Source organism: Rhipicephalus microplus, chromosome 6 (assembly GCF_043290135.1).
Source record: "Rhipicephalus microplus isolate Deutch F79 chromosome 6, USDA_Rmic, whole genome shotgun sequence".
NCBI classification, from domain to species: Eukaryota; Metazoa; Arthropoda; class Arachnida; order Ixodida; family Ixodidae; genus Rhipicephalus; species Rhipicephalus microplus.
The window spans coordinates 156,617,755-156,642,466 of NC_134705.1; the positions used below are offsets into that span (position 1 = coordinate 156,617,755).

The 24,712-nt window shown below is 44.4% G+C and overlaps 1 protein-coding gene across 1 annotated transcript; it reads left to right on the forward strand.

Annotated features, from left to right (window-relative positions):
* Positions 1 to 518: 518 nt before the first annotated feature.
* LOC142765614 (uncharacterized) lies at positions 519 to 5,108 on the forward strand. The gene is made up of 2 exons (XM_075866876.1): positions 519 to 1,667; positions 1,749 to 5,108. Exons 1-2 carry the CDS (start codon positions 1,453 to 1,455, stop codon positions 3,967 to 3,969), a joined length of 2,436 nt encoding a protein of 811 aa, XP_075722991.1. The 5' UTR covers positions 519 to 1,452; the 3' UTR covers positions 3,970 to 5,108.
* Positions 5,109 to 24,712: the final 19,604 nt, after the last annotated feature.

The window sequence follows — 24,712 nt, forward strand, 5'->3', positions numbered from 1 at the left end:
TGCCTCTCAGCAAGTTCTCATGGCTGAGGTAGCACTACGAAGTTTTCTTAATATTTCTTTTTTTTCATCCTAACAGGACATAAGACAGAAGTTTATATATATATATATATATATATATATATATATATATATATATATATATATATATATATATATATATATATATATATATATATATATATTGAAGTACGAACCAAAAAGTATGATTGAGGAGCTTTCTTAAGCGGTGTGATACTGAAAGTTCTCGTTGCGGAAATGCTGCCTGCGGGGCACGCTCAGATGAGTTTTTTTCTAGTAGGGAAAGAAGTTTTAAAAAATGAACAATTCGAAAACGATGAAAACGACAAGGCCAAGTTTTTGCGGTGTACCAAACCTAAAGAGAAGGGCGGCAAATTGAATTTAGAAGGGCTCGCCTGCTAAGGAAAAGGGGGGTGGGTCAAGCGTTACTAGGCCACGCTCCCAAAGAAATACATAGGAAGGTGTTGTTATGCCAGCGAGTCCTCGTCAAACGTCCGTGCCTCTGAAACAGGCAATCTGGGTCAAGGCCAGCCCGCAGCCCGCCGGGCGCGAACAACTCCACGGCGTGAACACGCGCGGCGCATCTGTGGCCCACGTGCATTGAGTCAGCGTCGCACGTGACAGCGAGCCGGCGTCCTCATGTCTGGTGGCCTGACGCATCGCGCGGCGAACCCCATTGGAGGAGCCTGCTCTGAAGACCAGCGGCGCTTCTGATTGGACATTTTAGTTGGGCCCGGTGTACATAAAAGAAGCCCTGCGGCGTGTCGCGATCAGCGGTTTTAGGCGAAAGGCTGACCTATGTGTTAGAGAGAGGAGCTCGGCTCTTCGAGTCTCTGCCGGCCCCAGTGCCGAAATTGTAACGCCTCTGTATATATGCTGTACATAAACCTTGTTTAACTCACCGTCGTCTCGTCCGCTCGTCTCCTCAGCTCTGCGCAGAAGCAGTCGCGAGCTGAGAAACATACGCTACCAAACGGCTGGTGACCTTCCCGGCGGGGTCGAAAGCAGTGGCGCCTCCGGGACCGCGTCGGCGTCGCCGTCTTTCGCAACAGTGGTGGCTTCGGCGGGATCGGTCCGCCGTTTCGCAACAGTGGTGGCTTCGGCGGGATCGGTCCGCCGTTTCGCAACAGTGGTTGGCAGCTGCGGGATCGGCCGGCGTCAGCGACATCGATGCGGTGAGTGCCTGATGTTTTCCCCTCAGTTCACCAGACTACTCTAGCTCAGGTTGTAGTAGTTTAGAGAAGGGCTGTGTGAAGCATTAGAGTGAGCTTTGATCGTTTCAAGCAAAGTCGAAGTGCTTTGAAACCAAAGTTAATGCGGAGGGGGTAAACACGGGAGAGTGAAAAGTTGCTTGCGCGTCTTGCTAGTTGACTTATAGTGGGTACGGCAAGTAGATTCCTAACAGGGGCAAACAGCAAGAGGCTAGTGTGAACGATGGAGAACCTTAAAGTGAAGGAACTCATCGAAATTTGTGAGGAACTCGGCATTACTTTGGGCCGTGCGAAACGAAAGCAAGCGATCCTTGAGATCATGAAGGATGAGGGAGTGTCGGCTGAGGAAGTCGATGAGGCCTGGGTGGATATTAAAGCACGCCGTGAGGAGGCTGAAAGGCGAGAAGTAGAAGCTCGCGAACGTGAGGAGGCTGAAAGGCGAGAAGCTCGTGAAGAGGCTGAAAGGCGCGAAGCTCGCGAACGTGAAGAAAGGCGCGAAGCTCGCGAACGTGAAGAAAGGCGAGAAGCTCGCGAGCGCGAGGAGGCCGAGAGACAAGAGCGCCTAGAGTTGAAACGACTAGAATTGGCAATCCTACAGTGTTCGCAGGCGCCTAGCGTAGCTTCTCCGACGATTCAGGTCAGCGGTTTCAGAATTCGGGACCAACTGCCACCGTTCGTAGTAGGCGAGGACATGGCGAAGTATCTCGTCAAGTTTGAACACGTCTGTGAGCGAAATGCTTTGGAGCAGTCTCTTTGGGCGCGGAACCTGCTAGCTCTTCTTCCCGGCGAAGTGTCCGACGCGATAACTTGCTTGTCGAGGGAAGCGTTTGAGAGCTATGACGAGGTTAAGGAAGTGCTCTTGAGACGTTATAAGTTGTCACCCGAGGCTTTCAGGCAAAGGTTCCGGTATGCTAAAAAGGGGAATGAGTCACACGTTGACTTCGCGTTTCGTCTTAAAGCCGATTTGATCGAATGGCTCAAGGGCGAAGGTGTTTATGACGACCGCGATAAAGTGGTGGAATGCGTTGCATTGGAGCAATTCTACCGCTGCATCGAGGAGGATGTGAAACTTTGGCTGCAGGACAAACTTGGTGAAGTACAGTTAAACAAGGCAGCAGAGTTAGCTGAGGAGTATTATACTCGCCGAAAGTTGCATAGCAGGGCAGTGCGCGTTGAAAAGGATGAAAGGAAAGAGGGCTTTTCAAGGAAACCTGATCAACGGAAACCCGTTCCGCACCGTAATTTCAAAAAGGACCCGTCTCTTACGAAGGACAGTGTAGGGGAAGGGCAAACAGAAGCGGAGAGATCGAGTGAGGTTTCTACCACACAGTCATTTGAATCGGAAAACAAACGGAAGCCGCTAATCTGCTACAACTGCAAAAAGGAAGGACACATCGCGAGAAACTGTCAGGAAAAATTTGCCTTCGCAACAATCCGAGAATCAGAAAAAAACATGCGGTTGTTGGAGCCGTATCTCCAAGAAATTAGGGTGAATGAGAAAACGTGCCGAGCACTTAGAGACTCAGCGGCAACCATGGACGTTGTCCATCCTTCATTGGTGTCTCCGGATGACTTCACAGGAGAATGCGCGTGGATCAGGCAAGTCGCCGAGGAGCAGAGTGTTCGCTTACCAATCGCCACGGTTGTCATTGAAGGCCCGTTCGGTAAGCTTTGCACCGAAGCAGCTGTGTCTGCCGCGCTGAATGGTCGTTTTTCTTATCTTTTCTCCAACAACTCGGAGCAGCTTCTCAAAGAGCAGGGCAAATCGTTCTTCCCCAACTTAGCGTGCATGGCTCCCACGCGATCGCAAGCGCGAAAGCTTTCGCGGAAGCTTGACTTGGTTCCATGCGGTGAACTCTCAAGTGACCTTGTCGGCGGGTCGACGGAACCCCAGAAAGGAAATTTTCCGCATGAGTCATGTGAGCAGTCACGCGAGCGGCCCGTCGCGGGAGCGGCCGGCGCGGTATGCTCTGGGGGAGACGACGTGGCGCCTTTGAGTCAGAGCGAGAGGGATGCAACGCTCTCGCCTGTAGCGGAAAGTGGGAGCGAGCTGCCGAGAGTTGATCGAGAGACGCTCATTCGAGGGCAAAGTGAGGATCTCTCGATTGAAGCGCTAGTGGAAAGCCAAATTGAAGCGCTCGTGGAAAGCCAGAAAAACGCGGCAAAAGTGCTGTCGAAGGAGCACTACGAGAAATCGGGGAAGAAGCGCGCTTTTGAAGTTGATAATCAGGTAATGCGGCTGCAGCCACCCAAAAGGAACAAGCTTGAGGTTGATTGGGAAGGGCCCGTCAAAGTATTATCGAAGCCTTGCGATACAAATTATGAAGTGAAATTAGGAAGGCGGCCGGACAAAATTTACAACTTGATGAAACCATACGTTCAACATCAAGCGATCGTAAATCTGTTGTTGAATGCTTCAGAGGAAGAGGAAGCAGAAAGTTTGAGTTCTAGTGAGGTAATCGAAGGGGGATCGAAAGTAATCCGGGAGCAGATAAACCTAGAGCCTAGCTTAAGTGAAGGAGGACCTGAGAAAGAGGACCTGAGAAAGATTGGTTCCGAGTTTGAAGACGTGTTTTCGGACTGCCCCGGAAACATGAGGGTGATCGAACACGATATCGAGCTAAGCGGTGAGGAGTCAATCCGTAGCAAGCCGTATCGTTGTTCCCCTGTGCAACGTCGAAAGTGTGAGCCGCTCTTGGTGCCGCATAGGTATCGTCGCCTAAAAGTGGCCGGTTACTGAAGTGGAGCATGTTGCTCCACAGCGCAACTTTGACGTTCGCTAAAGAAAAAAAAAAAAGGTAAACGCTAATGCAGGTGCATTGAGCAGTGCGTTCCAGCTAGTAACTTCTCAACCTTTCGGTTTCTGGCTGGCGATTCGGGGCAAAATTTTGACCTCATCACGACCTGGGCTGAGAGCTCTCGTTCAGAGTGATCTCAAGGGGCCAACTTTATGTGGTATTCTAATTCGTTACGTTGTTGTACGTGGAAACAAAAAAAAATTGAGTTGTCATTTTAGGGGTCTTTTGTCCCACATGTGCCTCTTGATGTAGAGGGAACAAAATTCCGATAAACACGTAGATAGGTATATGTTGTACTATACTTTGTCTGGTGTTCTGTCGGGTGACCGAGGGCACTTGCTTGTGTCGTGTGTTGTCTGTTGTCGAACCGTTCTTAGCAAGTTGCAGAACCATCGACAAGTGCTGAAACCGAAAATGGTCAGAAGAGACGAGCGAAGTTGGCCAGCAAGTTGTGGCGACAAGCCAGTGGAGCGGGGATCCGTCGTCAATGATGGGATGTGTTCCCGGAACAGTCTGGAGCTGTATTCTCCCCATGGCCCTGGAGGCGAACCTGGAGGGACCTGGCGAACGAGCGCACCTGACATCCGAGCCCCGTGGAAGCAGCTCGTCTTTCCGGTGCATTGTCTGGCGGCGGGGGTGCTGTTATGCCAGCGAGTCCTCGTCAAACGTCCGTGCCTCTGAAACAGGCAATCTGGGTCAAGGCCAGCCCGCAGCCCGCCGGGCGCGAACAACTCCACGGCGTGAACACGCGCGGCGCATCTGTGGCCCACGTGCATTGAGTCAGCGTCGCACGTGACAGCGAGCCGGCGTCCTCATGTCTGGTGGCCTGACGCATCGCGCGGCGAACCCCATTGGAGGAGCCTGCTCTGAAGACCAGCGGCGCTTCTGATTGGACATTTTAGTTGGGCCCGGTGTACATAAAAGAAGCCCTGCGGCGTGTCGCGATCAGCGGTTTTAGGCGAAAGGCTGACCTATGTGTTAGAGAGAGGAGCTCGGCTCTTCGAGTCTCTGCCGGCCCCAGTGCCGAAATTGTAACGCCTCTGTATATATGCTGTACATAAACCTTGTTTAACTCACCGTCGTCTCGTCCGCTCGTCTCCTCAGCTCTGCGCAGAAGCAGTCGCGAGCTGAGAAACATACGCTACCAAACGGCTGGTGACCTTCCCGGCGGGGTCGAAAGCAGTGGCGCCTCCGGGACCGCGTCGGCGTCGCCGTCTTTCGCAACAGTGTCCTGAGAACTTTTGACTTCCCGCCCCCTGTACATTGTATTAGTACTCAGTGTTTTCTACTTCATCTAGCCGCGACGAGGAAGCAGCCGTATAAAAGTTTGGCAGAAGTATTTGGTGAAGGCTGCTTAAAACCCACCCGAATTCATCAAACTAAACACATAACCACAGGCGCACTTGAAGGCCTGCCCACTGACTCACGGATGTTCATTCCAGTGGTTTTTGCTCATTTGTTCATATCGCGGTAGTGTGCACGTGGCCTATCCACTCGCCCATACTATTCAAGAGAAGCTTTTACGAGTTAAAAATTTCAATGACGAAGGTAGGTGACCATGACGCTGTAGCCCCGCCGCGGTAGTCTAGTGGTTAAGGTAATTGTCTTCTGACCCACAGGTCGCGGGATCGAATCCCGGGTGTTGTGGCTGCATTTTCGATGGAGGCGAAAATGCTGAGGCCCTTGTGCTCGGATTTAAGTGCAGGTTAAAGAACCCCAGGTAATCGAAATTTCCAGAGCCTCCAAATTTCCAGAGCCCTCCCCTACGGTGTCTCTGATAATCGTATGGTGGTTTTGGAGCGATAACCCCCAGTCATCAATCAATCAACCGTAACGCTGTACTCGAAAAACCCGGCGTTGGCTAACGTGCATTTAAATGCAGTCCTCGAAGGAGCGCCGGTGACGAGGGTATTTTTGTGAGCCACATGAGAGGAGACGCTCTCTCGGTCGTGTGCTTTGCTGCAATGAGTCATTCTCGATGTGGCAGCTCGGCCTTCTACCAACGTGACTTGTTCATTTCACGTCGGTTCGTTTGAATGTCGCCCGTGAACATTAAAGCTACACAGTCGTTGGTGTCTGTAGAAACAGCAGTGTGCATAACAGAGGATTCTAACGATAACATCGAGTTTTACGCCCCTAATCCACGTTACGAATACTTACTTATTTATTACGTAATTAATCATTCATAGATACTGCTGTCTTGTACAATATCTTGGCAGCGTGATACAAACATAGGTGCATAAAACAGAAAAACAAGGTAGAAATGTTCAGTGATTTTGTTCGCACATGTTCTTTCTAGAAGATAGGCGCAGTTGTGACCATTTCGTACTCATCAACATACACCGACAGCGTACAGCAGATGGGTCTCTATCATTTCTCCTCCATCGATATGCGGCGCCACAACCGGGATCAAAACCGCCATCATCTGGTCAGAATTTTAACATGTAGTGTAGTAGCGCAAAGTCGACGGGGACACAGAGGACAAGAAAATACGCCACTCGCGTACTGCGTGTCCCCGTCAAGTTCGCGCTACTACACCATATGTCGAAATGATATCTCACCATTTAGCCTAGCTCTCAACCCTTCTGGTCAGCAGCCAAGTACCATCACCACCCCTGTACCCCGGCGCAAAACATAATGTTGAAAGCTTCGAACCCATTACTTCGTAGTCATCAGCCACCACATCAACAGAGTGCACATAGAGGCCTTCAAAGGCGTAGCGAGTACCTGGCTTCTCTGCAGAACGACGAATAATGGTGTAGTGGTGCTTACAGCTTAAGCAATAATTATGTTTTTGTAGTGGGTACCTTGCGAGTGAAACTTGTATTAGTAGCCTTAGAAAGGCGAACAGGAAGTTTTTTTTTCGCTCCTGATACACAGCTGTTATTGTACTTGAATGGTCAGCGCCTAGTGATTGCTGACTTTTTGAGATTTTAACATCACATTTCGTTGTTGAGTGCGTCTTTACAGTGGCAAAATTATTTTTGCTTATGCATGCATGGACAACTTACAGAACGTCACCTCATTGCCATCATGTTCAAGCTTTCTAACAAAGCGTAAATATAGTGCAGATCACGCATTTAGATTTATTTTATAAAGGGTCACCATTAAAATACTCCTGCAGCTCAACTCAAAAATCCCAAATGAATTGTAGAAGAGGAAAAAAAATATAGTCGTTTTTTGGCGAATCCCCCAAAATGATTGTGTAACATACATGTAGACAATCATCATCATCAAGTTAGAGGCTGGCCCAAGCGCTACGGCTCTGGAGCAGTATGCACTGTATTCAAAGTTCTTAAGCCCAAGTGTCTTATATTCAGGACATGAAGGTTGTCTATTGCTGCTGGCGTCATGTAAATTTTATCGATGACAAACTTTTTGAATAAGCGCTTCCACACTTTAGAAGCAAGAGTTATTACAATTGACCCTGAGATATTGATTAATCAGCACAATGTCGCTAAATATTCGAGATGAAGGTGATGATGATGATGAGAGCTCTACCATCGTTCACACTCATTGAGGGCGATAGGCCGATAATTGAATATATGAACTTTTCAGACATTTGAAGCGATAAATATTTATAGCAAAAAGAATGAAAGAAATGGTTATTTCTCATCGGTATACTTTCACTTTACAAGGTCTTGCTCTCACCTTTGCAGAGCACCGACGTAGAAGATGCTTATGTTTGCGCAGATGTATTGAGCATACGCCAGAGGCTTCAATTAACTTATTTATTGCAGTCTGTCAGCAGTGCCGAGCGGGTTAGAAAAGGACATGTACAGTCATCATCAATATGACTTGCAACGCGCTGGCTGTGTATGAAGTCACCCAAGTCTAAACAATGATAGCGAGAAACGTCAAATTGGTTCAGAGAGTGCCACTAGTTCAGAAAGCGGAATTCCACAGCTCTCTTTTATGTGTACAGGCCACTTTGCGATGTTGGCCCCATTTTAGCTAGAGTGTGTAATTCATATTCAGCGCAATGGTACCGTTTAGGCTGGGTAAAATCAAGGTGTAGCAAAATTGATATTGCCTACGTGATCGGAAACTGCGTCTTTCAGACTGCACAAGTTTCCAAGAAACTTACGCTTCGATGCCATGTGAAGCTTCGAGGCCTAAGCTGAAAGTAAAAGTAGGCGTCATTGTATATAGTATCTGAAATGAAATTATTCCGTCTATTTGAAGCACATTTCCTAGCTTTTACGTGAGAAAGCAATGCGCATTTGTTTATCTTCGCTGAAAATTACTTGTGCTCTTGAAAGGGCAAGTACGCCGAAACTAAACAGAAGACAATGTATATTCCTAATCAAGTAGGTCTAGACATAAACAACAATGGTGGGTGGAACAATTCTATGCGGCAGATTACCAGCTTTAAACGTTCCAGGCCGTTGTTTTCTTGAGCGGTGGCTCTCATTTTCAAGGAAAGGGAAAAAAAGGGTTTCTAGAGTGAAGTGTTCCGAGCAGTACCCGGTATCACTCTGAGGTAGTAGGGCTTCCTTTTTTAATAAACCTCTGGCTTCGTCTGTCCTCTTGGCTATGGCGAAAAGTTGTCGCTGGTCTTCCAGTTCATCAAGGGCAAGGTTCTCATCCCAAGAATCGATTAGGTGGTCCGCGTTTGAAAGCAAGCCCTGCTGTGTCGGTTGGTTTTTTTTTTCCTCCAAAATACTCCACAGCGCAGTAAAGCAGGGCGTGAAAGACGTTGAACATCCCGTCGTCTTTCCGGTGGTAATTTCCGGCTATCCGTTTGTTTATTACAATTTATTTTGCAAGAGTTGTCCTCGTTCATACGTTATATAAGACAAAAGAAAAAAAAAACTTTCTCCAGGGACTCGTTACATTGTTATACGTGATGGAATGAACCTAGCAAAACAAACGCTTGCGTCGGGAATCTGAAGCTCGAATTTCTCCGCTTTCTTTCATCACACAATGTAGTGGTGGAAACATTCCCCCAGGAAAACATCGAAACATCCCGTTGAAAGCCATGCTTCCCTGTTCAACGCTTTCACCAACAAATATAAGTAGTACGTTTGAGTGAATTTGTTTACGTATACGGGCAGAATGTGTGCATCGGCTGTTTGTTCAGCTGAAAAGCGAAGAATGTTTTTATCTATATGGAGGTAAGGGTCATGGAGAATTTCGCTTCTCGTCACACACTTTTGAACAGGCTTGCGCTGCGTCGCTAAAGCTTCGGCACTTTCAGAAATAGAATGAAGCTTTTGAAGGAGCTTCAAACTGGAACGGTTTCCCTACGGAGTGAAAGTTGTATCTGAGTAAGCCGGCTTTGGAAGCAAAAAAACAAACAAACTTGTGAGCTGTCGTGTGGTATACGTTATTACATGGACGTGCGCACGGGAAGACCTCAAAATCTGTAGTAGACATACGTGCTCTTGATTGCACGCACTTTAAACCACATCTCAGTAATTATTCATTTTGAAAAAAAAAACACATTATTTGCATAGTGGTCATTGTTATGTGAATTGTGCGGAATCTGGCACTTGAAATCCTATCATTGGTATTTTTCAACAATGAATGCAGCAAATTGCGTAGTTTATGGACACGTTCAGTGATTGATGTGTGGGCCATAATGTTCCCAAACCATAATAATATTATGAGAGACGCCGTAGTGGAGGGCTCCGAAAATTTCGACCCTCTTTTATGTACATGTTGACGTGTTTTAGCGGGAAATGGCTTCGCTTTTCGTCGGCGGTTTTCAAGTGAACTGGAGCCAAGTGTCAGTGCACTTGAGACTGGGCATCCGGGGAGCTCAACGAGATTTTCAGCGCATCGTGGTGAGACCTCTACAACTTAACCCTGCTGTCAGTGCAAATGTTTTTAAAAGTGGGCCTTTTGACAGTCAACCATTTGCACAGGACCGCATTTATACCACTGATGTGATAAAAAGAAGTCCTCATCAAATACGTAACTTCGTAGTTGCCACTATTTTTTCACACTCACCTCATCTGTAACTCCTCGTGTGCCAAAACAGTATTTATGATTTGTGCATGCGACGTTCTAGAAGCAGGCAGTGCATTATAGACTTGCTCCTATAAAAATCAGTGCATATCCTGCGTTTTTTGTTTTGTTAACGTGAGAGGCATACGAGTGAAATAAGTGCCGCAAGATGCATGCGGTGCTTTCGTCGGATTCCTCGAAAAATGGCGTCACGCTGCTTTCGGTGCACAAGCCTGCTGTCGTGTTGTGACTAAATGGATGGCATGTTCTCTATTTGTGGACATTTCATGATGGCATATACTGGCTGCTTTGCAATGTGGCATTTCATGCTGACGTCTCCTTTCGATTGCTGTAGAGAGCGTGCCTTATTTATTTTTTGCTCATGGATCATGTTAGCAGCGTTTTTTTAACGTAAACGGGTTTTGTTTATTACTTCAAGACGAGAAACTAATAACGCGCACGCACTGAAAGTTCAAACTCCCACCTATTTGTGCACTTTCGCACATGAAACTTCCACACATGAAGGCTATTCAGGCACTGTGCTTGTCGCACCACGACTTTGAGTCCTCTCTTGTTCTTTTGTCGGAGTGCATGAGTCGGATTATAACTGTTTCCATCGCGCCTATACGTCTGCAAGGGCAAAGACAGCCGCTGCTCTCTGAATAATTAGAACAAACAAAACAAATGTATTCATTCGACCGGAAGTGCTTTTTACAAGCATGATAAGCATGCTTTAGTGCATAGTTCATCGCTATGATGACAGTAAAGCAAGATATTGTTAAGAATAATTAAATGATATCAGGATGTCAGAGCACATGATACGTCGTTCTTGATGTGCTCCATGTTTTATCACCACAGTGTCTTTCTTTTTAATGTCAGGCTTTCAAAATAAAACAATTACCAGGAAAGTGATTGGAATCGCATCAGGTTTAATACAATATTGCGAAATTTTATTTGTCCAAGGATTTTTGTTGATGTTATTAATAGCAAACTTTTATGTTATCCCCGAACACATGATAAAAAGTAATCTATTTGGACATTTACGAAGTTAGGTTACTTCACAATTTATTTTGCGATTGAGAAAAATAGACCCGATGAGTGAACTATCGGTCCCAACACTGTACATATTTGCCACTCATGGAATAGTGTGTGCTGTGTTCCATTTAAGAATGTGAAGTTCACCAAACAATATTTAAGAGCCGGCAGAAGCAGATAACCGGATTTAGTCTTTGAAATGAGAACCCGGTCATCGTATACAATACTTTTTGCGCAGCAAGATAAGTAAAATGTCGGTGATTTTATTGTAAGAACTTACAAACTACGTATTAGAATCTCGCAAGAATTTTTGCAATAAATTTGGGGACACGTGGACGACACTAGCCAGATTGATTGATTGATATTTGGGGTTTAACGTCGACACTAGCCAGGGAGCCGTAGATACAGAGACTGAGAGAGTTTGACAAACGTCTCGATTTCATAACTATGTTACAAAAGTACTCGGAAGTACTGAAGAAGATATTTCTTTTAGTGAATTGCTGAAGGACAGTTCTACGAATTCCTTTTTGTGTGCCAGGTCTTGTGTTGTACGTGATTAATGGTTGAAGGGTTCTATACAGAAGTATTTCAGAAAAAAAAAATGTTTGCAGAAGCTTGTCAAATGTATGGTGCTTCTTGATGTGTGATCCCATTTCCGCATTTTTTCCCATTGTTCTTGATCCATTACTGAAGCATTATCTACTGAGCCATTCTGTGTTCTGCTTTCGTTTTTGATTTTAATTTGTCTATGCTCATCTATAATTTTTCTAGCCACTTCCTGTTTGGGCCTGTACAAAGGCCTCTAGTATTGGTAAACGAATAAAAAAGCACCAACCATACAGCAGAACCTGTCAAACATACGGAAAAGATAACTACGATTATTGTCAATGTGGTTTGGATTTCCTCATTCACCCCATGAGAAGGCCGACCAAAAGAGAGTGCTGTGTTTTTGTGCCTTATCCAGATATATTGATATATCTTGACCTCCTTAGGCTTCTTGACTTGAACCGAAAAATATGACTGCTAGCGAATAATGCTTCGTCTGCAGTCTATCCTTTTCGCATGTAGACTTGCTCTCAGACCAGTTGCTCTTGGACATTGCATTCTTTTATTCCGACGGAGCTACAGCCGAGCAGTAATATATCTAACAAATTGTGCTGTAGCACTCACCCTAACATATGTGTGTATAAAAAGCACTCAAATCGTTTCGAACGACCCCCACACACATGGAAAGACGCAAAAAACACTTGACACGGAATCTGTTTTCATATTGCTGGTAGTTATGCGCACTTACTTATTTTGTTCATGGTATAGCTAAAGCTTTATTCTGAACTGTGCACTTCGTATAAGGATGTCACGAATAAAATACGATGATAGCGTTAAATAGCAACAGCAAAGAAAAAAAACCTTATAAATAAGTATTGGCCATCGTCTCTTCTAAGTAGCCTGCACGTGCGCTCACCAACACTTGCATCTACAGTTTTACCCACTTCCCTAAAACGTTTGTTTTCTGTGACGCCAGTAAAAGCAGTACCGTGTTTCGAGCCCCATGAAATATAAGGTGATGCAGGGTCACAGAGGACAAATCACGTGGGCAGTCTCCCCGCCGCGGTGGTCTAGTGGCTAAGGTACTCGGCTGCTGACCCGCAGGTCGCGGGATCGAATCCCGGCTGCTGCAGTTGCATTTCCGATGGAGGCAGAAATGCTGTAGGCCCGTGTGCTCAGGTTTAGGTGCACGTTAATGAACCCCAGGTGGTCGTAATTTCCGGAGCCCTCCACTACGCCGTCTCTCATAATCATATCGTGGTTTTGAGACGGTAAACCCCACAAATCAATCTTTAACGTGGGCAGTCTCTGTAGCAATAAAAGGCAAAGATATAGCATTCGACTTAAAGCATTAAACTGACAAAAAAATACAAAAGGTAACAGGTACAGACAAGTCTAAAGAGGAATCAATTTGACAAGATTTGGTGAGTATGGTACTAACACATAGGTATCGAGACAGCTGTTTGTTTATTTTATATTTACAGAAGAGGATCGCAGTAGACTATGCATGTCAGGGTATTGTGAAAGTTCATATAGCAAGTGAACTTTGGCAATCAATAAAGCTGATGGTTGTGAAACCAGTGTTCCAATCTCAGTCTGGAGTGCCACAAAAGATTAAGGAAATCACCTCAGATTTTTTTATGCTTACCTACAAACGAAAACTGATTGCTTTAAGAAAACAATCAAGAAATACTTGTTTTTAATATATTGTCATTATTTTGAATACGGTGGCCAAATGTGGGAAAAGTACTTTCAATGTATATTCGATGTGAACTCGCGTAAGGTTTATTTTTTCATTCTAGACATGGCGTGACTACAAACGACAAAACACTTCAGAAGCAGTACCTGATATAGCAATATACTTGAAGTAGACATCTTGCGCGCAGAAAAGGTTGCATCTTTGGAAACATAGTTTAAAATTACGTTGAACTAGTCAGTTAAAGAACAAGAAAGTGACAAGACTTGTCTATTGTTCGAATGTCGTGCCATTTTTGTAGAGAAACACAAGTAGTCACAGTTCTAATACAGAAAAAAATACTTTTTAAGCTAATTTCACAAGTTACTGGACTCTATCCAATGCATTCAAAACGCTTTCAACAGGTGCAAACGTTGCAGATAAACTTCGTACCTTACTCTTAGAAGTATAGCAGCGTGCTTAGTACAAGTGCTCTGTGCAGAACACGCATAAAGTAAATAAAAGACAAAAGTGGTTGGCTTTCGTCACACGTCATGGTAGAAGCATAGACAAGCGCTCAAACTGATAGTCAGTCTACCGTCAAAGCCCCCCTTAGAGAGAGCAGGGTGAAAGGTCTCAATCAGTTAAGTGGAAAGTTGTAGCGATTTCTTAAGAAACCTAACCTGAGAGTCGGAAGAAAGCACATACTTTTGCGGGAGCATCTTTCGCTGCGTTGTCTTTTTTTTCTTTTTTTCTGTATAAGTTTCTTCTGAGTTATGAAATTACTTGGAACAAAAACGTTAACAGTGCGGTATGGAGACAAAAATTTTGCAGAATTGGACGCGCTGTTTCTTTGGGTAAATAACAAAAAAGGCAGTCGCGCATCTCCTCGTTTATGAGGATACTTTTTTAGGCATCTGACTTCCATGTTTCGTTCCGTTGTGTTGTTGCCTGTCCGTGGTTTAGATATGCAGCAATTAACTTTGCAATTCAATGCTGCACATCTATGAGGCAATTACCTGTATGAAAGTCTAAGTATCGTGCTTTTATTCACGACAGAGGCTTCATCGTTTTAGTGCCCATTTATTGTAATTGCTCGCTTAGTCCAGCTGCAAGTTTGTTTTTGCATTGTATTGCACTGGGAGATTGATTGAGCGCAACGCTGATAAAAAGGAAATACTTCTTTGGATACATTTCGAAGCCATGAAAATTCTAGTATAAACAGAGAAACACAACGCAAACGAAAAATAGCGAGAGAAATCGTAAACATCTCTCATTTTCTCGCGTGGACATTAGTATCGACTAAACGTCCGATATCCTGCTGACCCTTGACTAATGCCCTGCATGCGATGAGACACACTAGAAACCAGAGAAAGGAAAAGTGTGGGCGATATCACGTTGGAAATATGAGTGTCGTGCCACGTTTGCTTTGATGATGGCAGACGCCAGTGGTCAATAAATCGATGTACATCAAGCCTGTGATACCCAGAGGAATTGAGGCACTGTATATATCATCAACAAGTCCGTTATATCATTTGGGGCTGAGGCAGAATATATATACAAACACCCATCGGTACAGTCATCTATGAAAGGGGATCTAGCCAAAAAAGCCATAAAGATAAAATTGAAGCCACAGATTTCACCATTACGTGTCACACTGCTCGCGAAGATGTGAGTGTAGCACTGAGGTCAAGACACGAACAATACATTAGGCCAAACAGCATTTCCAGTGTAAGCCACATTGCTGCAAGCATAGCTTGAACAGTCCTTACTCTCTTAGAAAAGGAGCAGCTCTTATTTTAATAACCAACATAATGTTAAAGGAAAGCGGTAAACAGCGGCACTTACTCTACTTCCTGCACCTTTCCTTCAGTATTATGTCCACAAAGGAACACCTCGCGTATTGTTTTAGTGTTACTGTCGAAGGAGTAAATATAGGCGAATAGCAATTAAGGCAAGGAGCGTAATTTCGTCCACACTTTTTGTCCTTAGAAGAATGACCACGAGGATTCATCGCTCTAAGCGTTCATTGCCATTGATATACTTGGATAGAAGCTTATTATGCACGGAAGCGTTTCCCGTTTTACAGGCCGTCTGTCTGCTTGCCGAGGATATCTTGTTGTTGCACAATCTTGACAAACTCTGCAAGTTGCTTTTATAGCAGATTCAGGACGCAGTAATGCATGAAGACGAGACGGCTTGCTAGCGTGTGCAATACACCGTGAAACTTTTGTGCTTTTACTAATTTACCAACATCGTTAGTTAACGACTTCGAGCACCCCACTTACTTGAAAGCAGTGCTCTTATCTTAATGGCTGACAGTGGCTGATACCATCCCTTCATAAAACAGGGCTGCGGCTTTCTTTTACGATGCCGTGAGATTGCTATCTGTGAAGAAGCACTTAAGAGACACGGAACGCTAAGCTGTTAAACAAATTTACGGTTATTGGCAGCGATGTGGTCGTTCTTACCTCAAGTGGCAGCGTAGCGATCCTAACCTCCGTATTCTAGAACGTCCCTTCACTCAACGCTTCACCTTCACTTCAGAAAGCCGATGGGAGTGCCGCCTCTAGGCATGGCTAGTCACCGCATATCAGCGATAATCTGCTGCGATTCTTGAGTAGCGCAGCGTCATTTTCAGCCGAGCAGCGGCGCACTGCTCAACTCAGTCAAGTCAAGGGTGGAAGTCGAGTAGAGGAGCGTTTGTGAATATGGGGGTAAGGAAACCGTTAAAAGCAAGCAATCAAATAGATTTGCGGCTGTCGCACGGCCCTCTCTGACTTGCGTACGTCATGCGTCACAAATACTACCCTGTCGGCAATGTGTAGTACATGTAGCTGTTTACTAAGCAACGTACACAAGCCAGTAAAGTTAGTCGTTTCTTAGAATTACCTGAATTGAATCCTCACGGTCTATTTTCAGATGCGAATTGTAACGTGGTATGAGGAAAAGCTTAAACTCGATTATTTTAGACCGCTGATGGATGAATGCGTAGATGGATAGATGGAATACTCTTTTTGAGAGTCCTGAGAAATGCAGTGTGTCAATTATAACTTATTCACTAGACAACAGAAAACAATAGACATCCTTCACTGAGTTAGACCAATCCAGACGGAATAGCTCCTTTGCGACAAATTTGAATCATGCAGCACAGTGCAAACAAATTACTCGAGAGGTATTGTGGAGGATACAGAGCAGCGGCATGAAAGTCGTAGAAGTCGATATGGCATGTGCGGAGTGACATATATATCCTTCTGTAATAGTGTCCACTTTCAATCCAGTGGTATAGTTACAACTAAAAAATGAAAGACGTCACGTGCCGGACGTGGTCAGAAATTCTCGTCGCAACGGAAAGATACCAGAGTTTTGAGGATATTGGTTCTCGCCGATTGTTTCGGAGATGAAAGATGCGGAGCGGTGCCGATCACGGGAGACGTATATTAGCTCTGGGCTCGCTCTCGATTTTATTATCTTCGGTGGATCTCCAGAATAAAGGAACCCGAGGTGCTTGTTTAGACAACACACAAGGGAATGCCAGCTGGCAACCACTGGACCCTTCCCACGTTAGGTCGGGCAAACTTAGCTTGACAACTCCGTTTTGAACTCAACGAATGGCTCATATTTGGCATTCGTAACCAGTGCCGTACCCGCTACCCGTGTTGATTCTCGCCAAAATAGTTAAGGAAAAATGGGCACAATCGAAAATGTTTTCTGCTCGAACCTAGGGTGTTCTCGTCAAATCATCCAGTCGTTAAGTTTATAGAAACTCATTGACACGTTCGGTGCCTCAAAAAGCATTTTGCTGCTTCTCCGACAAAGTGGTGTATTTCAATCGGTATCTCTCAGGTTTGGCATAATGTTTGATTCCGGCGTGTTGGTATTTTGGTATTTTTGATATTTCGGTATTTTTTGTTAACCAGTTTTGGTACTTTTTGTATCTGGCGCTTGCAAATAAAGAATCTAATTCAATTCAAGTAGCCTCTCAGAACGAATTCAAACTGAACGTCCTGCGTGTGTGTCACTGTGTGTCTATTTCTCTTTTTTCACTTTTAATTATCTATCTCTCTCTGTCTTCTGTACAAGCCCTATTTCGCCACCTCAACTCAATGTAACAAAATGGTTACATTTACCAGGTTAACCTCCCAGTGTTATCATTTTATCTATATATCTTTTTTTAAATTTAAATCAACTTCATCCCTACTGCTGCTCCATGCAAGCAAAAAAAGCTGTCTACGCACCATTTAAAATTCCATATGGCAGGCATAAGAAATGGCACAGACACATGTATAACTCTGCTTATATGTTGCTTTTATTTGTGTGCCTGTTTATTTTATGTGCGAACAATCGTTCAATTTAGTGCATAACTAATTGTCTGAGTAAAGAAAGCTACAGCCACGTGACACATGTATCACCCATTGACGGAGTTGTTCAGCTTAGCTTTTCTGTATGTTCATTTTCTTTCGAGAGATGGTGTTTTTTCTAATAAGTGAACTAAATAATGAAAGTGCAACTCTAGGTTTTTTTTCCACCTAAAAAACGCCTCGATAACTTTAGTAAACCTTGATGTTGGGCTGGTTGGTGCACATTAAGAGGAAATTAGGCTATTTCCTACTCGCTTTTCTTCCCCGGTGGTTTGCGTCATCGTCTAATAGCACTTCGATAATTATTACATCTGTATCTGCGCAAGACGTCCTACAATTTGCTGTATCTTTTCAATGGAACATTGGTGCTTTCATAAGTACAAAGTTGCGCAAAACTGCAAAAAAACATACCATAACAGCCTAACTGAAAGCATCGAACTCATTAAACAAATAAAACATGCCAAAAAAATAAACCTTCAACTTCACGTCGGTACACAAAGAACATTGAAAATGCGGAATTACCTTCTGCTAATATAAATAAGTAATTTTTATTACTTGCAAGCGAGAGACCAAAATTTGGTGTTTCACTCTTTTTGACTTTGCATATGTGATGTTTCAATTTCGTCTCCAGTTGCTTTTTCGTGATGTCTTTGCAACAATGCCCGTTTCGAAATGGTCCAACACTAGTATTGACTCGAAAACATCTATCATGTTCCTGAGTGCTGAAGAAGCCCATACTTGTTGAAACAAGAACAAAAGAATGGTTGGTAGCTTCTGAGTAAAAATAAAGTGTTGTGTTCTGATTGAGTCAGGGCAAATGTAATTGAACTGCTCTCCCTAAAGTGATTGCCTAACCCAATTTTTCTTCTGCAGTACACTGTTACTGTTATCACTGTTACATCCAGTAACAGTGATATCGAGTCGGAAACATCACACAAAAGCTCATGGTATGTGAGGCTAACAATCATGTTCTTTTTTTCTTTCATACAAGCTTTCAGTAAAATTAGATTCCTGTTTAAATAAAAAGTCAGTATAAGCCTTTCTAATGTTGCAGACGTGGAAGATGCCTTACCAAGAATCGATATTTCTTCCCTGTTCAGAGATTTGTTCTTACTTTGTTTTTCCTCAAAATGTGGCGAGTTGCGCATTGAAATTAGTTTCGATTCGAGTAGAAGCTGTAATGAACATGGCCGGGAATTTTTAAGAGCATTTTGTTTTCTTTCGTGAAAAACTGATGCTAACAACAAAAAAAACAGTTATGCAAAGAAATATGTGTTTTGGGAGACAACTTCGCTGGTAGCGTTAAAAAGTGGGTTTGTAATATAAATGGAAATGGTGCACGAATGGTTCCTATTAACAGACGTTGTAAATACTGATCTTTAAAATGTTGTTTAAAATAAATACGTAAAAGTTTCAACCTCCATCGCTGCAATAATAGCATACGTGCTGTTTACAAATAAATGAGCATCACTAAATTTGTAACTTATTAAATTCCCCAATGAATACTTCCTCCTCCACAATTATTTCAGGCCCAATTTTTTTAGTAAGCCAGTCATATACATAGAAAAAGCAATAATTATCTCTTCTTGACTGCAATAATTACCTTGACTGCCGGACATCTTGGCATTCAAAAAACTTACGACCGCATCCAAAGTCGCTTCTACTAGCCTGGTATTTCCACTAGCATTGCGCGCTACGTCGGTTCCTGTGTCGCGTACAAGCGTCGTAAAATCCTGACAACTGCACCGGCCGGGCCTGTGCAGCCAATTCTGTGCCCCACAACGCCATTTGAGGTTGTAGGTAATGACCTTTACGGCCCTATTCCCGTCAAACGATGGATAGTGACTGCAGTAGACCACTTGACACGCTACGCGGAGACAACGTCTGTATGAACTGCCTTTGCTTCGGAAGTTGCCGACTTCGTTCTGCACGCCATCATTCTGCGCCATGGCGCCCCTCGTATATCGTTGAGTGACCGTGGAAGAGTGTTCTTGTCAGAAGTGCTAAATGAAGTATTGCTCACCGCTGGAATAACACACAAGACAGCTTCCAGCTACTACCCTCAAACCAACGGTCTCACCGAGAGGTTTCACCGTACCCTTGCTGATATGATAGCCGTCTACATCAGTCCAGAATACAAAAACTGGGATACTCTTCTGCCATTCCTCACCTTTGCCTACAACACGGCCGTTCAGCGCACCACCGGATATTCGCTGTTCTACCTCGTTTATTGACGTTCCCCTACTTTCTTCCTCGACGTTTCCTTTTTCAACACTGACGTCAACTCGTCTCCGTCTACCAGAGAGGAATACATTTCAAGACTAGCCCGGTGTCGCGATCGTGCTCGCATCAATATGGAAGCGCGACAGCAAGATCGCAAAGTCATTTATGACGCATGCCATCGCCTTGTATTCTTCCGACCTTGTGACGACGTGCTCCTATTCACACCTAATCGTACACCTGGTCTGGTGACAAGTTTCAGCCACACTTCATCGGGCCTTACATAGTTATCGAGCAGACTTCGCCCGTTAATTATCGTGTGACCCCACTTGTCACCCCAACAGACCGCCGTCACCGCAACACAGACATCGTGCACGTGTCTCGCATGAATCGCATGAAGCCTTTCAGGCGACGTTCTCTGTCACGTTGACTTTCTATGGCCAGGTTGGCCGTTTCGATGCGGGGGGGGGGGGGGGGGAATTAGTGGGGGCATTAGTCATGCGCTTCTTTTCATATATGCATTATTATAATCATCATCATCCGCCTGGGTCTCTGTCCTTACCTTCACAGGGTGTCACCATAATCATCATCGTGCGTGTGCACGCTCGGTCTGAGACTGCCCATTCGTTGCTAAGCCATTGGGATGAATAAACGCTGTCTCAACCCAAACGTCATGATATGTAAGTAGAGTGCTGCTTGTTGAATGAATATAAACCATGGCTTCAGCCACTGCAGTAGCTTTGCTGATACAGAGTAGCGCTGTTAAGGCCGAGGGGGCGGGTTCAACTCACTCCATGGTGACCAGAGCGTGGTCAAAAACCAAGTGCACCACTGTACTTAAATTTAGCTGAACAAGAAAGACCTGTGGTTATTAATTGTTTCGGAGTTGTCATTATGGCGATCCTCGTCCGAGACTACTCCACTTCGCCTAGAAAACCCCAGTAGTCATAACTGTAATTGCGGATAGACATATGAATACAAACTGGTCACTTTCAGTGGTGAATGCATGTAAGACAGTCAAAACGATTTAAAGCAACGCAAGGACGCGAACCGAACACACCACGAAAATATGGCCTTGCATGAAGAGAGAATGATTTTAAAGCCCCGACGCAGAATCCGAAAGAGCAGTGATAATCGACGCAGGAGCTTTCCGAATCACATTGTTCAATGCACGCCACCGACAAATTAGAGAAAGACTGAATGGAATTAGAAGAAAAGAACCACGTCAAATTAAAATTACCAAGTACATTCTTTCACTCAGCTTGGAGGCAATCGAGCGTCCAAGACCATTGTACTTAAAGAATCATTACACACTTATCCACTTGAATAAAGTTCGGAGCCGAAGTTCTTTTTCTCCGGGGCTCTTATTTGAAGTGATTACCATCTTTTTCTTCAAGAGAATTAAGAAGGGAGCAGCGAGTTTGATCCGTAATACGTGATTATGAAATTCCTACGATAAAAAAGAATTAGAAAATTGGGAGAGCCTTGGTAACGAAGTTAGGGATTATGAAAAGAGCTTGGATATTTGTTCTTGCGGCTTTTTATGTATTATTTATTGTTATTGAGCCCTAATCGAGTTGTCGGTCACTCGTTTCTGCAACGTGAAAATTATCTTCACGTGTTCTTGTTAAAGTGCGGTGCTGGCCGCCTCACAGCAACAGCAGATGTGAATGGTATCAGCTGAAATATAGTATCCAAGCTGGTTACCTTTGAAGGCTGGATGTTTGGAAACGTTCTTGGAGGATTAACTCAAGGGAAGCCTTGCATTTTAGGGAGAACAACAAAAATAGAAGCTGCCACTCACCAATATTGTGTTTTAAATTGAAGCCTTTTTTTTTTGTATTCGCAGATTTTGATGAGGGTGCCATCCACGAGAGAAATTCGTCGCCATCGAGCGTAAAACGAAAGAAAAGAAATCGGCCACTCAAAGGTACGCTGGTCACATTTTTAAGTACAATATTGTGCTTGACGCTGAGGTTCACCAAGACTTTGTGGCATATTTTCGTTTCGGAAGTGACGACAAAAACGTGCCCACAATGAGAAGGCAAAAATAACCTTAAGAAAAAAAGCTTTGACTGCTGTATTCGAACCACTGGCCTCTCGAGCTGCCACAACCAATGCCAGGCACGCTATTCATACGCTGCTGCCAAATATCATGAAGTACTTATAGAACTTAAATGCTTATAGAGTACGGGCGGAAAGCAGTCAAGTGCCACCGTTGTGCCATCATGTGACTGCTGAGAAAGTGTGAGGGGAGACGCCACAGCTGGCACCATTCTAGGAACAAACAGGTGGACAGTTTAACGCCGCGAGTATGAGCCATTGAAGCCTTTTGCTTTAGAAACAAGCCGATCACACAAGGATAATCACAGATTTGCCAGCAAAACAATTGCAAGCGCCACTCTCATAATCTCGTAATGTGACCGTTAGGTGCAGCTATATGGTCACAATACATTCTTTTTGGAGCTCAGTTACGACACTAAGACACTGATTTTTAAGCTTTGAGATGCATTATCAAATTGAATGCCAAGTATCAGCGTCAGTGAAACCACCATCGTGCGTTGGCACCATCAACAGGAGTGATGCGAGAAAACCACCACGTGATGACGTCACCATCTTGTAACTGGTGTTACCAATCACCCGAAACTGTGAAACGTCATTGGAATGACGGACAACGTGATTTGACATGTTGGCGTCATATCATGACAACATAGTTTGGTAGGGCCAAGCAGTGCAAAACTATGTAAGTGGGGTAAGCTTTTAATGCCTACATTAACGAAATCGGCGCGCAGATTAATGCGAGGTGCGGAAAACTTTCATAGGAGGGTAAAGCCAATCATTGCTATACTAAGAGAAAAAAATTAAAAGCGCTTTTGGCGGCGACGAGTCTTTTGAGAATGCGTAAGGTATTCTTCCAGTTTTATTTCTTTCAGGCAAAAGTAAACTGACTAAGCAATTGTGCTCATCCCACAGTACACCACGAACACGTGTGCGCCGTAGGCAATGCACACCTAATGATCTGATATGTAGGGTTTAATGTCCCAAAACCACCATATGATTATGAGAGACGCCGTAGTGAAGGGCTCCGGGAATTTCGACCACCTGGTGTTCTTTAACGTGCACCCAAATCTGAGCACACGGGCCTACACCATTTCCGCCTCCATCGTAAATGCAGCCGCCGCCACCGGGATATGATCCCGCGACCTGCGGGTCAGCAGCCGACTACCTTAGCCACTAGACCACCATGGCGGGGGCAGTGCACACCAACAGAGGTTACTAGCTTTTCGCCACCACTGCAGTCCTCAAGTTGAACAAAATGGTTGCATTTCTCACCGCGTACCTACATCATCAAAATTATGAATCTAAGCTCAAGTTCAGTTAATCTCGGTGAATCGTGGCTATGGTGCTCGGCTGTGGACCTGAAGGTCGAGCGTTCAATCTTAGTGGCGGTGGTCGTATTTCATTGGACGTGAAATGGTAGAAGCCTGTGTATTGTTCGATGTGAGTGCACGCTAAACGCCAGATGTTCCTAACTTGCGAAGCCCTCCACGACAGCGTCTCACGAAATCATATTGTTGTTTCGGAACTTAAAATTCCACTGATTTTTATCAATTCCGAATGCAAGGTTTACTCACAAATTCGCATTTCAAGTGAGATGATAATATTATGTTGTATTCGTTGATATTAGTGCATGCACTTTTTAGTGGTGTTACTACAACCGAACGAATTGTTTTCCTTCTGGTTTCATTTTTGTCATCTACAGCCACATTCAACGTCATCCAGGGCATGGCACAAGCGTTGAAATTAATGAATCCACAGTTGGCTAACACCATCCACCATTTCACAACCTCCAGCCGCCTCCCTTCTCTGTCATCGTTGTTTCGCCACTCCGCATCCTAATTTCAGCGCTGCATGACAGCCCTCGCTGCATGCCCCCGTGAGAGCTAGACAAACAACCAAGGATGCGGACACACACTGAAGTAAGGGGTGATTACGGTTTTATGAAGGGCCGTTTGTCACAGTTACGACCTGTCCAAGCAGTTCGCGGCCACGCAGGGCAGCTTGTGCGAATGGCCGTCGCTTGTACGTGACGGGAAACAGTCTCCAAGAAAAATTTTGAAATATACTTTCTTTCCCCGAACGATGAAGGAGAGGGGACACATCGCTTCATAAATGTCATATGAATGATGCAGTCCTGGTCAAAAGTTTCTAGGCTCTGTTTTCCTAGAAACACATGAAATAGCACCCTGGGAACTTTTGACTTCCCCTGAACGTAGCCATGACACTAAAAGCCATATTACGCTGTTCCGATGAATGCGCGCGATCAAGTTCTTACAGTGTGGATACTAAAGATTTCCACGTTTCTAGCTTTGAAATCTGCTTTGAAAGCACACATGTGCTTTTCAGAAATTAGGCGACCACCGCAAAGTTACTATTCAGCTGGCAAAGTGCTGCGGATCTTGTACGCATCCAACTTTAAAAACTAATCACTTTTTTTTCTTACTGTTCTTAAAAGAAAGAAGAACAATAAATTCTCTGAAGGTTTAACCACCGGAAGTGTGTTTATTTATCAAATCAATACAGTTTTAAGTATTGGAAAAGTTATGTTTGACTTATAGCATCAGACTGTATAGCCCATAATTCCTGCTGGGAAGGGGTAAGGAAAAAAGCGGCACTTTTTCAAGGCCTTCAAAACACCAATTTTGGTTATTTGCTGTGAGTAAATCATAAAGCTATACCCTATTTTTGAGGTGTGGAAGCCCTAAGGCACCCCTTCCTCTTGGCTGCTGGCCTGTACAGCACCTATTTATTTGCCCACTCTTATTTTCTGAAAGGTGAAGAATTACCTTTCTACATCAATGGTTAGTCGTTTTTTTTAGTTTTTATTGTTATATA